The sequence below is a fragment of the Centropristis striata genome, chromosome 15 (assembly GCF_030273125.1).
Source record: "Centropristis striata isolate RG_2023a ecotype Rhode Island chromosome 15, C.striata_1.0, whole genome shotgun sequence".
Classification (NCBI taxonomy): Eukaryota; Metazoa; Chordata; class Actinopteri; order Perciformes; family Serranidae; genus Centropristis; species Centropristis striata.
Window position 1 is genome coordinate 34,081,704 of NC_081531.1, and position 17,200 is coordinate 34,098,903.

The 17,200-nt window shown below is 36.6% G+C and overlaps 1 protein-coding gene across 1 annotated transcript; it reads right to left on the bottom strand.

Moving 5' to 3' along the window:
• Positions 1-111: 111 nt before the first annotated feature.
• On the bottom strand, positions 112-17,200 carry atp1b2b (ATPase Na+/K+ transporting subunit beta 2b). The gene is made up of 7 exons (XM_059351392.1): positions 16,778-17,200; positions 11,908-12,036; positions 11,711-11,818; positions 9,715-9,920; positions 8,496-8,555; positions 6,502-6,597; positions 112-4,052 (listed from the first exon to the last, which is right to left on the bottom strand). The coding sequence occupies exons 1-7, from the start codon at positions 16,866-16,868 to the stop codon at positions 3,882-3,884; spliced, it is 861 nt and encodes a 286-aa protein (XP_059207375.1). The 5' UTR covers positions 16,869-17,200; the 3' UTR covers positions 112-3,881.

Here is a 17,200-nt window from a genome sequence, read left to right on the forward strand (position 1 = left end):
CTACACTTTCAACACTGGCGCCGTCTTTTTCTGTCCCTTTTAAATGTCGTACCTCATTTGACTTTATTTTGACTTTTAGAGATTAAAAAAAAGAAGACGTTTGAGTCTGAAATCCCTTAAATGACATTTATTTATTTCTCTATCTTGGTTTGCAGTAAACATGAGCAAAAATATACATACAGTAAGAGCAGAAAATAAAGATCCAGAGTAGAGTTATCATCCTTTGGGGGCGATTGTATCTCAACAGATTTCATGGATTTCCTTTTTGAACTATCTTAACACCACAGTCTTAGGCAATAGTATGATTTAAGACGAGGGGGAAACAGAGATTGTTGAAATGATTCCTTATTTTGAATCATGAATATGCATTGGGCCATGTTGTAGGATTGTTTTTACTTGTAATAACGGTCTTAAATGTGATACAGTAGAGCCCAGGTGTTCTGAGAGCTTTCACTGCAAGCTTTGTGAGTGCATTTAAGAAAAAAAAAACTACATTAAAAAACAAACATGTTTCCAACCAAGCTGTTAACATTCGCCATTTGTTGAATTGAAATGCTAAAAACCTACCAGGTAGCTCCCACGACATGATACAATCCAAGCTTTATACATTCTCTCCTCTTTACAACAAAATAGCAATAAAAATACTCTTTTATAAATAAAACAACACTTCTTTTAAAATATTATTCCATCATGATAATGCACACCGGCAGAACTGCCTGACTGCAATATCGGTTTCCTATTTCTTCCTTGTTCTTGATGAGATTCTGTTACAGCCTTTCTAATATCATACAGCCACACAGGAAATAAATATATTGCTTTTTTGAGGACATCTGCAAATTATCACTGGAAAAAGAAAAACAGATAAATGGAGATAACAGGAAATAACATTCTGTGACACTGGGGAACAACACTGTCTGTCCACCAGGAGGCACTGTTATGTTGTAGTGAAACACGTTTCTTTTGTGCGTATTATTATTATTATTATTATTATATAAGAGTAGGCCTTTTAATAACACAGGGTGTCCTCGAGCTGGATCCTACAGTATCTTTGCTGAGGATGTGTCAGTGCAGCACAAATCAAATTAAACTGTCATGAAGATCTTTGGTTGAAGAACTAATCTTCACATGCAAATGAGTAACACAAGAATGTCTAATTAGGGGATGAAGCAAAATATTTTATTTGCTGATTTAATGATTGGGGTAAAAAAAAAAAGGACTGAATTAAGAAAAAGAGACTTTGCTTTAGTCATCTGTGAAGATTGAGGCGTTTGACACACGGAGGAGGAGCGACAAAGTAGGGTAAAGAAGTTGAGCGTGCCTGCTCTGGATTAGCTGACCAGATTAAGAGATTACAGAGAAATTAAGTTAGTGTTGCAGGAATGCCAGGGGAGAAATGCATGTGAACGGCTCTAAAACAGTCCCAAAAAGCAGAAAAAGGAGACGACTGTTGGAAAAACATCCTTCATTCTGAATAACCCTTCAAATATAATATCAGATAATCACATTAGATCAGTTTGTCTTTCTGGACCCGATAATAATGAAGGCCTATTTAGACCGCTGGGACATATTTGCACGATAAAACACATTGCTCTGAGAGAAATTAAGCGGTGGAGTCGAGCCAGACGTTAATGTGAGTGAACAGATGCTCGTGTTCCACATTTGCTGCGATGACACGGCATGATGACAGACACATTGGTGCACATTTGTAGCCGCGCTAAAGTAATGTACCTGAATTTCAAAATGTGACTCTGCAGATTCTTCCAGCCAACATTTACAGGTGCTTCTTGCAATGCACATAAAGTAAGTAGCACCAAATTTAGGCCTAATCTATGTTTTTTTTTAACTGGTTGGTTGTCAAGTTTTATTATAACTTTGCCTTCAGACTGATTGTACAATAGTGGAGAAAACTACAAGAAAACACTCAAATTAAATGAAAAATATCCTTTTCTATGTGGTCAAGGAAGCAAATCTCTCCAGTTTTGTTCTACAAAACTACCAACTCACATATTCAAGACTCTAGTCACTAATAAAAGTATACATTTTGATATCCTGGTTGATAATTTTAGAGGATGATAATGGGTATGACGGAAAGAAAGAAAGAAAGAAAGAAAGAAAGAAAGAAAGAAAAGGGACAAACAAACTTTCTACATCCTCCGAAAGTCTTTCAGAACTGTACAATAATTAATTAATTCAAAGCACACTTCCAGTGTAAATCAATACAAAATAAGACAATGGCATCTATTTCTGATAAATGTAAAATAGATGCAACACATGCAAAAAATAAACTCTAAATATTTAAATGAGATAAAAATGGAGACACAAGAATGGCTCTTGGTTAAGCTTTGGGAATAAAATGCAGGGGACAAGGGGCGGAGTGTCATCGTGCAGCAGGAGGATCAGTTTTGCTGTTTTCATTTGATATTCAGGTGGTTATTTTTTTTTTGTTTAGCCATGAGTTGCCTGGGAGTTTCGGTGTTGTTAGACTGAAACATGACTCACGTCTCCTTTTTTTCTCATTCATTCTGACACCAGCCTTCATATTAATAATCCCAGCGACCCAAATATGAAGCACATCTGTTCAATAAGCTGCTGTCAGGGTCAAACAACCAGTGTGAATATCAAATGATCCAAATTAATAATTGTCTTCTCATCCAAAGAATGGACTCAGGCATTCATAATGTATGCCATTTAATGAATATTGCACATTGCATGCAACTTCCCGACCTACAGTATGAAATGAGACCTGTGAATGGACACACACACACACACAAACACACACACACACACACACACACACACACAAATACATGTCTTTGTGTAGTTGTGAGGACCACCACTTCCCCTAGCCCAACACACACATTTCAGGGTTTACCATCTCTGTTAGGACCTTCCCTGAAATTCATACAGATGATTAATTAAGGCCTTTAGAGGCTATCCTAGCATTTTCTTTGTGAGGACTGGAAAAAATGTCCTCACAACTACAAATGTCCTCACAATGTTGGTATTCTGCCATGGGTTGGTCCTCACAACTATATGAAGACCAACACACATACACACACACACACACACACACACACACACACACACACACACTCTTAAAGGTTTTGAGCTCTACTGTAACTCCTGTTTTTCTGCCTATCTTACAGTATGTGGTTATTGAAACACACACTTGCTGTGTGTAAAGTTTAGTAGATTACAGTGTGGCCCCTCCTGGTGGTCAGTGGTTTAACATAACCTTATTTCACACTTAGCAGAGAGGTGGGACACAGGGGGCCTCCTGCCCTCATAGCACACTAAAGACAATACACACATGCAAAATGGCTTCATCTCTGCATCCATCCATCAAGATATATGCGAGTCTGTTGGATTATTCTTTTAAGTGCAACAAAATAGACGTACTGATATTAGGTTATGATACCGTATAAATACTGTAGATATACACATTTTGTATTGTAATTTGTGTATATTGGTATATAGAGGGATACTCTATAAGGAGGCAGCAGGAGGGGGAGCAGCAATTAAAGTGTTAATGTTGCTGATCCTTGCAAACTCTGAAAACACATGTTCACATTCTTTACATCCCCTAGTTTGTCATGCAGTATAAATAGACGCCACCTCAAACTAATTTACAGAAAAGAATTTGTCCCAAAGCTCACAGACAGAAATAATAACAGGATTACCACCCTTTTTTTTTTTTATTCTTGCCCCGTCTCATCACACAACCGGACAAACAACTTCCCCAAACATTTAGGGGGGCGGGGGCGGGGGAGTTGTAAACAAATTCTACAAAGGGTGTGAATACTGAGATTTGTTTCTGTGTATGTGCAATGTTGCAGAGAATGAAGAAAGTAGTTTTCAGGAGAGGGGGAAAAAAGGTCAACCTAGTTAGGGGTAGTGTTGATCCTCAGCTTGAAAGACACTCTTCCGGCAAACTTGTCTCTTTCACTTCCAAGGGGAATGCTGTTGGAGTTGATCTTGCACTCGATGTTGACATCTTGATTGGCAGTAATGTTAAGGAACTTGACGGCAACCAAAGGCTGAGAGTAGTTCACCTGCAGAAACAGATCCAAGGAGTCAATATTCTGTCTGTCTGGGAGATATCATTATAAATATCATCAGTGGTGCAATGCAACTACGTACATTTACTCAAGTACTGTACTTAAGTGCAAAATTTAGCATTGAAATGAATGGGACGGCTGACAAAAAATGAGCGAAAAAGAACAATCATTGAAGATTTTTAAACATCTACTTCTCCGGCATAATTTCACCTAGAGACTCCATTTAAACTTTAAACAGTAGACACAAGTCTTGTGTATCGGTGTATTAATCCACGTTTCGATAGGTCATATAGTTTTTTATCAATCCCTGTTTTGAGGTGTTGTACTTTACTTGAGTATTTCCATTTTGTGTAATTTTATACTTGTACTCTATATTTTAGATGCAAATATTGTACTTTTTACTCCACAACAGTTATCTCCAACACGTGGAGTGCTGAGCCGCAGCATGTACACACGCCGCCATTGCAAAATGTAGCATCCACACCTAACACAATGCTCTGCACTTTATATATTTATATATTTACACTATTGTTTTAATGCATACAATGGCACTAAGTTGATGGTACAGTGAATGAATGACATGAATAAACGAAGTGCTGAGAGAATGAGAATGTATCTTTTCTATTTACTATTTATTGAGATGAGATGATAAGAATGTATCTTGTTATTTACTATTTATTATGCTTTTTTATGAGTCCAGTACGTCAGTGCATTGAATTGTGAAAAGTGATTAAAAAAAAAATTAAACCTCATAACAGTATATTAAGAAGTTAAAATGAGTTAAAATGCTGCTTACATAAATGTATCAATAAAAAAATATTTATTTTTCGGATCAAGATGTAGCATGAAAAACGTATGATCACTTTAAAGTGATATTTCATTTTTATAACTTAAACCTTATATATTAAGTAGTTACAATGAGCCCTATATGGACAACAGTAAAATGCTGCTTACATAAATTAATAAAAAAAGTAATAATTCAACAATATATTTAGAATATCCGAGTGGAGCCATTCTGCGTAACGCACACTTTTTTGTACTTTTACTTAAGTTAGTTTTGAATGCAGGACTTTTACTTGTAGTGGAGTTATTCTGCAGTGTGGTTTTAGTACTTTAACTTAAGTAACAGATCTGAATACTTCTTCTGCCACTTAATGTCATGAATACAATATAAAAAGGTCTATCATATATATTTCTCTATATCGTTTCTATTGTGGTGTTGAAAAACTAGCGCCCTGACTGCATGATGGCAATGTTAACAGCATTTGGATGCTATAAGTATAAAACCCATAAAACATGCTTTATCATGATAATCAAGATATGACATTACCTATATCACAATGTTAACGAAAGTGTATCCGCTCTGTGATTTATTATTAAATTTAATGCATTCTTCCTTGGCTCATCTTACACACCTCCACCAAGTTTCTTTATATTCTTTTTTTTAATTTGGCTTTTTACAGTATAATCTGAACAAAAAATAGAACATGGGGTGTTTTGTTTTTAAAGAGGAATCATTAATCATTAATCATTATTTCTCTGTGGATTTTACATGAAAAAAGACAATACTGGACCCTTTTCACCAAGTTTCACAACTGAAAATCTAACCTCCAGATATTAAAGAGCCTGGATAAACATGATAGCTGCTAAGTAGTTTTTTAGCAGCAATATTTACCCAGTTATGTAATAATTGAAGACTGCATTTGTAAAACATTTACATTTTTGTTGCAGTCCAGGGACTGATATCGAAAAGGTATCTCAAACTTTTTTTATTCTTGAATTATTTTAATTGGCCGATCAAGGTCAAATTAAAAAAAAAAAATCATTTTAAGAATGGCTTTAATCTGATTTGGTTATTTAATTCTTTGTTTAAATTTTATTTATTTCTATAAATATTTATATTGAGTTTTAAGAAAGTTAAAATATACAATGAACATTGAACAATATACAAAACATGCACACCTCTGCATCCCACCCCTTTGGAGAATAAATTAAAAATGAAAAATAATTAAATTAATTAAATTACAATAATAACACTGCCAGTTACAAATCTGAAGAATACCAATACAAAATAAATGAGGATTGATGGAGTAAAAAAAACAAAACAACAAAACAAAAAAACCAACAACAAAAAAAACCCAACAGAAAACATAATATTATTATTATTATTATTATTATTATTATTATGAATAATAATAATAATAATAATAATAATTATTATTATTATTATTATTATATAATATATAATAATAATATAATATAATAATATATATAATAATAATAATAATTATTATTATTATTATTATTATTAATAATAATAATAATAATAATAATAATAACAATACTTTTTACAGGAATTCTACTGACATTCATTTGTATTTCTTACAGTGTATACATTATTATAATATTCAAGGATTGGTTGTCATATTTTAGAGAATCTTACCTGAGCTTTCTTGCCATAATAAGGGTAATACATAAGGTTGAAAGTGCCATTTGGAGGGAAGTACTGCATCTCTCCAATCTTGTCAGAGTCTTCTTTCTGAGGGTGTGAAGCAAATATCAGTTAATATCACATCGCTTCATGTTGCAGTGGAGGAGGTGAGCCGCATTAATCTCCTACTGTTCTAAAAAAAAAAAAGAAAAATTATGAATTTCCCAACAGGCCCACTCTCTAGTTGAGAGTCTGTTTAGCAGAGATGGGATCAAGTCACAAGTAAGTCTCCAGTCTTTGAGTCCTAATAAACTTAGTAGCATTCAGCTACATTTATCATGGTTCTCTGCTGCAGCTTGATTACTGCTGTCTGGGTGCTTCACACAAAGTGGATTGAGGGAATTAAATGTCTATTGCAATAGCATTAGCTGACTGAGGAAAAAAAAAATTTGTGGCACAATTTTACAATACCATACCGCACATACAAGGAGTCAAGTATTATATATTTTTTAAATTATTCTTTTTTTTTTAATAAGACACAATCATACCCATACATACATGCTACCAGGCTTGCATGCTTATGGAAAAAATATTTCAACAAAAGGGCATTTTGGGGAAACAAAACAAACACTTTTGAATTCTGCCATATTTTCTCAAATTTATTTACTTAAAGCTTCAGGGGGAATGTGATTCTTTCCAATACAAAAATTTCATAAAACTTAAGTATCAGGCTTAAGGAAAAAACCTTTTTACACAATGTATAATGTAGAAAAATGATGTAGAAATGATGTTAGCTATTCATTTTTTGTATGTTTTTCAGTCAGCAATTGACTGATGCTGAACAGTAATGATTTTTATTGAGCCATTTATTTCATTACAATTTACTCTTTATTTTCTCAGTTATCATTTATAGAATCGGCTGACAATATTCTGCCATATTGCCTCAAATTTATTTACTTGAAGCTTCAGCCAGAAAGCGATTCTTTCCATTACAAAACTTTCATAAACCTAAAATGTCCGGCTTAAGCCATTTCCTTATAATGTCAACACTGGCTTTTTAAAAAAATATTTATGGCTGTTGCATGAAGTCGAGAAAAAAATCTTAACCCTCCTGTTATGTTTTGGGTCAAACTGACCCATTTCGAAGTTTAAAAATCTAGAAAAAAAATTGTTAAAATAATTTTTTCATGAAAATAAATAAATCAAAAACGTATTATTTTAATCAATGTCATGTTAAACCATTGAATTTTATATGTATTTCTTTCCAATGTGCATTAAAAAAAAGTTTTACCATGCATTTTTTATGAAAAACAAGTGAATTATCCTCAATGAACCATGATCTATGAGAGCTGAAGAACACCGTTGCACTAAATATTGATTGAAATGGTTAGTAATGGAGTTATTATTGAAATATAAACAATGTTTATTGGGATTTTTTAGTTTCTGACACTTTTGGATATTTAAACAAGCCCCGGGTCAAATTGACCCATGAACATGATCGCTGTTTCTGAGAAACGAGCATAGCAGGAGGGTTAAAGTATTTTTTAGATGAAAGGCTCAAGTCCAAGTGAAGTCACGAGTCAGTGGTGTTAAAGTCCAAGTCGAGTTTCAAGTCTAGTTTGAAGTCACACCACTGCTATTTAATGCAAAACACATAACAAGACATCTACAATCACCACGACTACCATGTATGTTTTAACATATATCCTAAAGTCTAAAAAACACATGTTCTGTCCCGTTCTTACCCATTGATTTTTGCCAACTTTGTATCTCTGAGAGTGAGCAAATTAATGGAACGACAAAAGCAAAAAAGAGGAGGAACACAGACAGGTGGTGTGAGTGATGAAGTGGATATGATAGTTGAAACGACACGAGCTCAGACATTAAAGGGAACGATGGCTAGGCGGCAGATTGCAGATGAGTGTGAGGCACACAATAGTGATGAATGGGCTGAAATCCAAATTGTTCTGTTAAGCCTTCCAGTGTGGAAGACAAAAAGGGATTACCTTTGCACCGCAGGTGACGAACGGAGCCTGACCGTTACTCCCTGGCCTCATGCCGATCACCTGGAGAGACAGGAAGACTTTTATTTAATCACAGAGGAAAGGAACATCATGTTTCAAAATGATACAGGACACACTGTAAAAAATGTTTGTTTAAATTACAGTAAAAAACTGTCAAATTGCATCAGAAATAGGTCGTAAAATTAAACATTGTACATCACCGTAGTAGATACTTTTAATTACTGTAAATCAAACAATAGTATAAAACTTTAAATTCTACCGCCATAAACTGTAGAAAACAGACAGTTTTGCTGTAAAAATATAAAATTTTCATGTAAAGTTAATGGAGAAATACCATGATGAAACAACTATCCTAAAAGTAATGGGATTATTCTGTATAAATTACAGTTTTTGCTGATATTTACATTCACATACGCTCACTGTATTTTTTACAGTGATGTTCTGGCAACCACAGCTGCCGGTATTTTACCGTAAATTAAACAGATTTTTTTTACAGTGCAGAAACTAAAGATAAGTCAAGATATATTTAGTCATTGTTTTCTACTGTTTAAGTCTGGCTTTTAATAGAGCTTCATTAATTTGTATATTGTCTAATGTCTACTTTTTCAGTGTAGTCTTTATTAGCTTTAATAATATATAATAATATTATAATAGTTATAATTATAAATATTTGTTTTGCCTTTAACTGTTTAACTGTAGTCTTTAACAATAATAATAATAACAATTCTTATTATGTTTATCATTATATTATTATTATTTGTCTTTTACTGTTTTTGTGTTGTCTTTAATTAGGTTTATAAGAATAAATATAAATATTAAAATAATAGCATTAAATAATAATAATAATAATAATAATAATAATTTATATAATTTAATCTGTTTTTACATCACTGTAAATGGATGACATTTAAAATAGGTGTTAATTATTAAGTAATTCATTGATTGGCTTGTGGATGGGCAGATGGTGTGTGTGTGTGTGTGTGTGTGTGTGTGTGTGTGTGTGGAGGGGGGTTTGTATTGTGTGAAGCACTTTGTGTTCCATTTCATTTGTATTAAAAACTGTCTGACTGACTGAAATACAGTGACTATAATGACAGGGATAATATTTCCCTTATTCCCAACCAGTTCCGTTATCTCAGTCACTCATTGTCTCCTAGCAACACCATTCCCTCCCCTCTCTCTCTCTCTTTCTCTGTCGTACCCGGTTCAGCTTGATGATGATGCATGGCTTGCCCTCTTGGTATCCGTAGAAACGGTCATTGATTCCAGAGCAGTCCTCCAGGATGGTGCGGTTGAACTGACAGGAGCGTTTCGGGTTGTTCTTCACTTCGCCGCTGTCCTCCTGCAGGAAGTACTGGTCCGGGGTGCACTCAGTGTTTTTCTCGGCCTGGACGCTGTCGTTGTAGGCTGCAGCATGGAGAAAGCAGGGGAGGCCATTTTTTATATGGGGAGAAAGCACTAGAGTTGAATAGGGCAGCTATTCTCAACCATGGGGTCGGGACCCCAATTGGGGTCGCGAGATGATTTCTGGGGGTCGCCAAATCATTTTGGTAGTCAGCTCTGTCTCCACTGTGTTAAAGTGTTCATGTGTTTTAGTCTTTTTGGTAATTTAATGTCTTTTTTTGTCATTTTGTGGGTTTTTTTTTGTCATTTTGTGTCTTTTTTTGGTAATTTTGTGTCTTTTTTGGTAATTTTGTGTCTTTTTTTGGTCAATTTGTTTATTTCTTTGGTCATTTTGCGTGTTTTTTTGGTCATTTTGTGTGTTTTATTTGGTCATTTTGTGTCTTTTTTGGTCATTTTGTGTCTTTTTTTTGTCATTTTGTGTCTTTTTTTGGTCAATTTGTTTATTTCTTTGGTCATCTTGTGTGTTTTTTGGTCATTTTGTGTGTTTTTTTTTGTCATTTTGTGTCTTTTTTTGGTCATTTTGTGTCTTTTTTTTGTCATTTTGTTTCTTTTTTGGGTGATCTGAACTGTGCATGTGAGATTGTGTTCAGTGAGCGGGGGTCGCGGACAACATGCATGTTAAATTGGGGGTCGCGACTCAAAAAGGTTGAGAACTACTGGAATAGGGTAATGAGGTGTGGACGACATTAAATATGTACTAATTTGCATATATTTCCAGGACATAAATCTGAATGTTGGATAAAGCAAATTTCTGCTTGAAATATTTTTATTGTGAAGCATTATTCACAGAAGTGTCTGAACTGGGTGATGTTTGCTTTTTTTCCCCCATCAAAAACATAAAATATCAAACCGTACATCAAGTATATGAGGTATCAAAAAAACAAAATGACGACAGAATTATCTGATTGAGCAAATAATAAAAAATAATAATAATAATAATAACAATTATGAGAAAAAACTACATCAATTAATAAATAATAACAATGTCAAACAACAGAATTAAGAAAAATAAAATAAAATGAATAATAAAAAAAGAATAAGAATGTATAAAACCTATAAAAAACAAACAAACAAACAAACTCAACCCCAAATGGATAAAGCAGATTTGTAAAATTATTTTATTTTGTTGATATATCAGATTCAAAGTTTTTTTTGCTCAGAGCATGAGAAAAAACTATTTGAATCTAATTCATAGCACCAACAATAAAGAACCAGAGCTTTTGGTAATACACGCTGCAATAGAACACTAACTTTTAGTGAATTTAGGAGGAAATCCACAGGCGCAAATGGATCAAATATAGTGAAATATAAACCTTAACGTTTTATTTGGATGTCTTCTTTCCATTATTCTGAAAAGAGACATGTTATGGAAGAAAAACAGCCCAAAACCTTAAAATTCACCAGTGCATGGAAAAAATATATTTTAGTTTAACCCATTGAAGCCTGGAAAGCGTATACGTCGTTTTGTAGTATTTGTATAAGCTCTCAAATACTTATTGAATTTCATTTCTATCTGCTACAGAGGCTGAAAAATCTATTATTTAGTAGAAGCGTTGACACTTCTGTTGAATTTCCAGAAAAACTTCAGGTTTTAGGGGTTTATTTTAAAATCGCCCAGAGGTTTTACAGGAAGTTTTAGGTGTCAATGGGTTAAGGGCTTATGTCTGGACTAAAACCCTTGGTGCAAGGCAATCCTCCACCTGACTGTAAAGGAATTATCTCTTATAAGTTAAAACAAATCATTCTCGTTCATTGGATAATCCACAGCTGTAAGCTTTTAGAGCCAGACTTACGTCCAAGGAACTTGTTCAGGGCCTGAGCGTACATGTCCCAGCTCTCGGTCTGCTGGATGTTGTACACGATCTCATAGGTCTCATCTGCTTTGGGTCTAATCACCATGCCTGTGAGTGACAGGGAGACAGGACAGGGTCACGACAGCGCGCCACAGATTGTGACCCGTGCTCACGCATGTTTGTATCATTAAGTGCACCTGGTGTGGAGAGCCTGTCCTGCCAGGTCGGTTTGTGCTCGTCCAAGGTCTGCAGCATGACATACATGGTGAGGGCAAACAAGCCGGCCAGGAAGATGTAGAAAACTACATAGAAGAGAAGAATAAGACCTGCAAAAAAAGAGAGAAAAGAGTTGGGTGAGGGGTTGTTGCATGTTGTCTCTGTGTCCTTTAGCGTGGGTTTTCTGGCTTCCTCCCAATTTAAAAAAAAAGACCCCTGCCAACTTCTCAAAAATGCCTTAAATCTGCATTCTTTCTAGAACTCCATTGGCTGCAAAAAGAATATGATTATAGAAAAGTCTTTATTGGAGGTTTAACAGAATTGCTGCATTCACCCGTCTCATTTATTACCTCAGTAAACATTTTACCTTATAAATGTATAGTCTCAATCACGAGATTCAAATATTTTTCAAAACAGCCTGTTCATCATGCAGTTCATTTTGTAAATTTGAGTTAAATGTAGGCGATAGAAGCAGGACATGCTTTAGGGCGTGGCTACCTAATGACTGACAGGTCGCTATCAGGACACACTGTGTGTTTACGGTTCATAAAAGTTAATTTGAACATTTTAGTCGCTTAAAATGTCTTGACGAGTGTTTGGTTGTACAATAAAAAGTCGGTTGTTCATTGTGAATTAAGGGATGCCCCTTGCTAAACAAGCTAGCGAGCTAATGCTCCAGTATCTCTGCTAACTTAGCGTCCTCCATTCTCCACTGGATCGAAAACAAGAAAGTGACGTCAAAAAATGCCTTTAACCTGGAGAAAAAAGTCTTCATTCAATTTTATTTTTAAACAAAAAAAAATTGGCCTTTGCAATAATTATTATATACATATAAAAACAAAATGGTAATGGACTGAAAATCCATTGAGAATACACTCAAAAACGTGATTATGTTGAAAATGACACCATGTCTTAATGTAATGTAACATTGCCCGTGTTTTTTTCATCTCTTGCTTGAGAAGCATGAGCTATGTACAGACCTTCACTGTTTTATTGGAGAAAAGATCTTGGGAAGATGGTGCACACAGTGACAGCACAGACTGTGCTCTGTTTGACTTCTGTGTACAGAGCTGTAGGAAGGAATTTCCTCTTTGGGGAATAATAAAGTCTAAAGTCTAGCCTATGAAAAAAAAAAGTAATTTCTTTTTCAAAGAATGCTGTATCCAGAATTCACAATACACTTGTTGTTCTGGTGCTGGTGGACATTACAGGACTCCACTAAAATATCCTGTGTGTAGAAGCTGATGCTTATGCTTATTTTATTTATGTTTATTATGTTTTTATGTTAAAAACAATTGTTTTATTTTTAATTTTTATGCATGATTATATGAGACAAGTGCATCTCAAATTGCACAAATGGACATTTTTTAAGTAGATAATGGAATGAAACATTGCTGCTGTTCTGTGTCCGTGTGGTCACTTTCATACCAAATATGGTCATAGGAAGCCCATTAATCCTCATTAAAGGAGATGCATTTCATTCCATCTGCCTCTCCCTTTCTCACTCATACATACACAACCATTTACTGATTATCAATTATTTATTGTTGTTTATGATTGCCTTCTTCATATTCTTGCGTCCTTTATCCTGAGATCGTCAGGCTGGCTCCTGATTGATTTCATTATAGAGTTTCCCAGAGGGGGAGGAACGGTGACAGGAGTAGGATACAGGAGGAGGGAGGACGAGGACCCCCTGGGGACCGGGCCACAGGGTCAGGAGATTACAGGCCATCATAGACTAGGCCTATTTCATTAACAGTGTAAGAAGACCACAGTGATAATGTTACATTAGGGCAGAAAAGAGGGCTGCAACTAATGATTGTTATTTTCTTATCACTGGATTTGTCATTTTTCTTTCTGATTATCTTCTGATTGCTTGTTCTGTCCAATAAAACCCAAAGGACATCAAGTTTTGCACGCCATTTAAGGAGCATTTGCCTGATAAATGGCTTAGAGATGATCATAATTGCTTCTTATGATGATAAACTGACTTGTTTCTGCACTGTATTATGCATTCAAATGGAAAAATATACCATCTATAACATGTAACCGCTGCACATTCAGCGCTCTGAAAAAGACTCAATGATTTGATGTTTCCTTCTTGGAGCGATCAGATGCTTTTGAAGCAGCTGTTTGCTCCCACCTCAGGCATTCCTGTCCACATAGAGAGCAGGGAAACATAAATAGCATTTTCTATGACACATCCTTCATTTTAAGCACCGACACCTGAGGCCCACGTTGTGTAGCAACAGAGTGCCCTGACCCGAGTGCCTCTGCTGGATGGCCCCCAGCATGGAGCTCACTCGCTCTGTCAGCAGGCGCTGCATCTGCCTCCCCACACAGACAGACTTACAGGAATCCATAACAAAATGTCAAGGGGAAGCTGCTCCACTGGGGGCTATTAAAGAGGGGTATCTTGATGATTTGGAGTATGTGCGTGTGTTTTTTTTCATGCAACTGTTCCTAGTATTCCTAGTAAGGGATGAATAGCTGTGAGCATCCCGTCTGTCGCATGGAACAGACCCAAGATGAGTCATTAAATATAGTGTCAGTCCTCCAGGCCCCCGGACAATGCCAGAGGCACTACATGGAGAGGGAGGCATCAGATGTGACAAAACAAAGTGTTTAAGTGTTTTTTTCTGTCCGTCCAGAGGGGATGTTGTGCGAACCGCAAATATGACACCACCCAGGGGGAGACTGGATGTGCCCACATGCATATGGGGGTCAAGCGTGCAGGCAGGGTGGCTTTCCCCCTGGCAAAGTGGGTGTCAGGTTCACAGTCTGCCCTCTCAGTCCACGCTGATGACTGACAAACCATCTCTCTTTCACCCTGGTTTTGTTTGCAGACGGCAGATGAAAGCAAAGAACAAAAGGCCAGGGTGGGATGGTTCAGCATCCTGTTCTTTCTTCAATAATAATGGCAGGGGGTGTCTCTTTTCTTTCAGAATTAATTAGGAGGACACGCTGTTCAATTGCTTTGTAAATTGGTGATCAAACAGATCTCAAAATTAAATGCTCTGGAGAGGGAATAAATAGCTATGCGCTGTGGTTCTTTTAATGTCAAACCAGTTATTATCTTGTATATATAGTCTGCTATCTTGAACTGAAGAGCTGTATTGTGGCCCTTTAAGGCCCGTTTCTAAAAGCCTTTTGTTGTTTTTTGGAAGTGGGAGGTGCACAACACTTAATTAGTCCTATTTTAAACAGAGGCAGTTGTTTGACCATGTTTGCTTGGTGTCAGCTGGTGGCAATGTAACATCAAAATTGCAGGACTGCTCTGTTTTTATCAAGGCTATTTCCATATCATTACAGCTCTTTACACGAAGCAGAACACACAAGCAAGTGTTCTATGTTTCATCCTCAAAGCAGCCTTTGATCTCATGCTCGGCATGTAAATCATACTGCATTATTATAAGTGGGAACAATGAATATGCCTTTTAAAGAGACTAACAAGTGTGAGCAAGTGTGTGTTGCTGTCTTATCCTCGATGCATGTTAAGATAAGTGGGGAAGGAAAATCGATGGATGGATTGCCACGCAGTCAGACAAGTGCAGATGGAGGTACAGTACGTACAGTGTCTGCATCATTAAGAGAAGGAGAAGGTGAAACGCCAAGTTTAGCAGTCCTACATGTAGTGGCTGACTACAGAAATAGCCTAATTAACAAGCCTTAGAGAGCGCAGCTTAAAAAGGCCACCAGACCTTGAAGCACCTGGGACGCACTGAGCTGGATTAAGTCGTACACTGCGGGAGGATTCCAGCACAGGAAGCTACAGTCAATGATTCCCAACTAATAGTACAATGTCCATTCATGGGACATTATCACCAGAAGTAAAATCACTTTAAGCATGAGTCCAAACACAAAAACTTCAGTGCAGTTTTGGTCATTTTTTCCCCCCAGAGTAAAGATCAGAAATAATCTAAATTCCTGAAAGTGGTTTAGGTTGCTAGATCCCTACCCCCTGAATTGATACCTTCCCCATCAGCCAATGAAGTCATTAGATTAGGATTAAATCTCTCAGTGATTTACACTGACTGGGAGGGGCCAGGTTGGAAGGGATACAAATAGCATTTGGCCCTAGGCTTTACCCAGATTAAAACGCTCCAATGTCATTCGAACAGAGCCATATGCGCCCTATCATTCATGAATCTTTGAAATAGTTGCAGGCTGGTTGTGTGGCACAAACGAGGACACAATGTGGCAATGCTCCTGTGTTACATACAGGCTGGGATTGAATCTTCCTTCACAATCTCTGGGGGGAAAGCCTGAAAATGAATGACATCATGTTGAATACTCATTAGATAAAGCTGCAGGCTACAAAACCTCTTTCTACTTAACTTCAGCAAGCAATCTCCCCTCGAAAAAAAATCTCCAGCAAAATGATTGTTAAGCCTAGCTGCAAAGAGAGGAGCTGATACTTTGCAACAGCAGTGCTGCAGTAATCTGGCTAATTCAAATGTAAAATAAGACCATATGCCTCCAGCATTATGCTGGGCGCATTGCGCAGTGAAAGCAGTGCCATAAATTAATTAATAAATAAATAAAAATTAGGCAGAGAGGGCTTTTTTCCCCCTGCCATCGGCTTCCAAAGGAGCGGTGCCGCATTCAGATTTCAGCACCAGACTGTAGTGGACAGCGACAGCCATCTCAGTTCCCTGAACACCGAGGAGGAATAATAACTTCTATCAGGGTGAAATTGATAGTTTAGTTACACATTTTCATTTGTAGAGGAGTCCTGTGTTGAAGCCGCATGTTGCAGATTTATAAAAAGACTTAAGAGAGTCTGACAGAGACCTGTTACAGAGCCCAGGGACCGTGTTTGCTGCATTGCTGTAGCTGGACAGTACTTACCCCAGCTGCTAGCCGTCCTGCCCAGAAACTCCCTCGTCCTGGGGTTCCATATAAATTCCTTCCACCCGCTTTTTTCTCCATCCTTGGCCATTTTGTCATAAAAGTTTGGACCCTGAAGATGTGGAAAAAGCGCCCTAATGCAATAAACGCCGGGATGAAACAATTACAGCAGCGACAGAGAGAGCGAGAGAGAGAGAGAGAGGGAGAGAGAGAGCGAGAGAGAGAGAATCCTACTGTACCACCTAGGCTTCAGGGAGAAGAGAGCCAATTAAACAGGTCTCAGACGCACAAATGAATATAAATAAAAGGTACTACTGTAGTCTATCTGATAACAGAAAGATGGATAGTGATAGCGAGACTCTCCAGCACAGATCTAGTATCTGCCCTCCCCCCAGCTCTTGTCTGCATGCCGCAGAGTTTTGA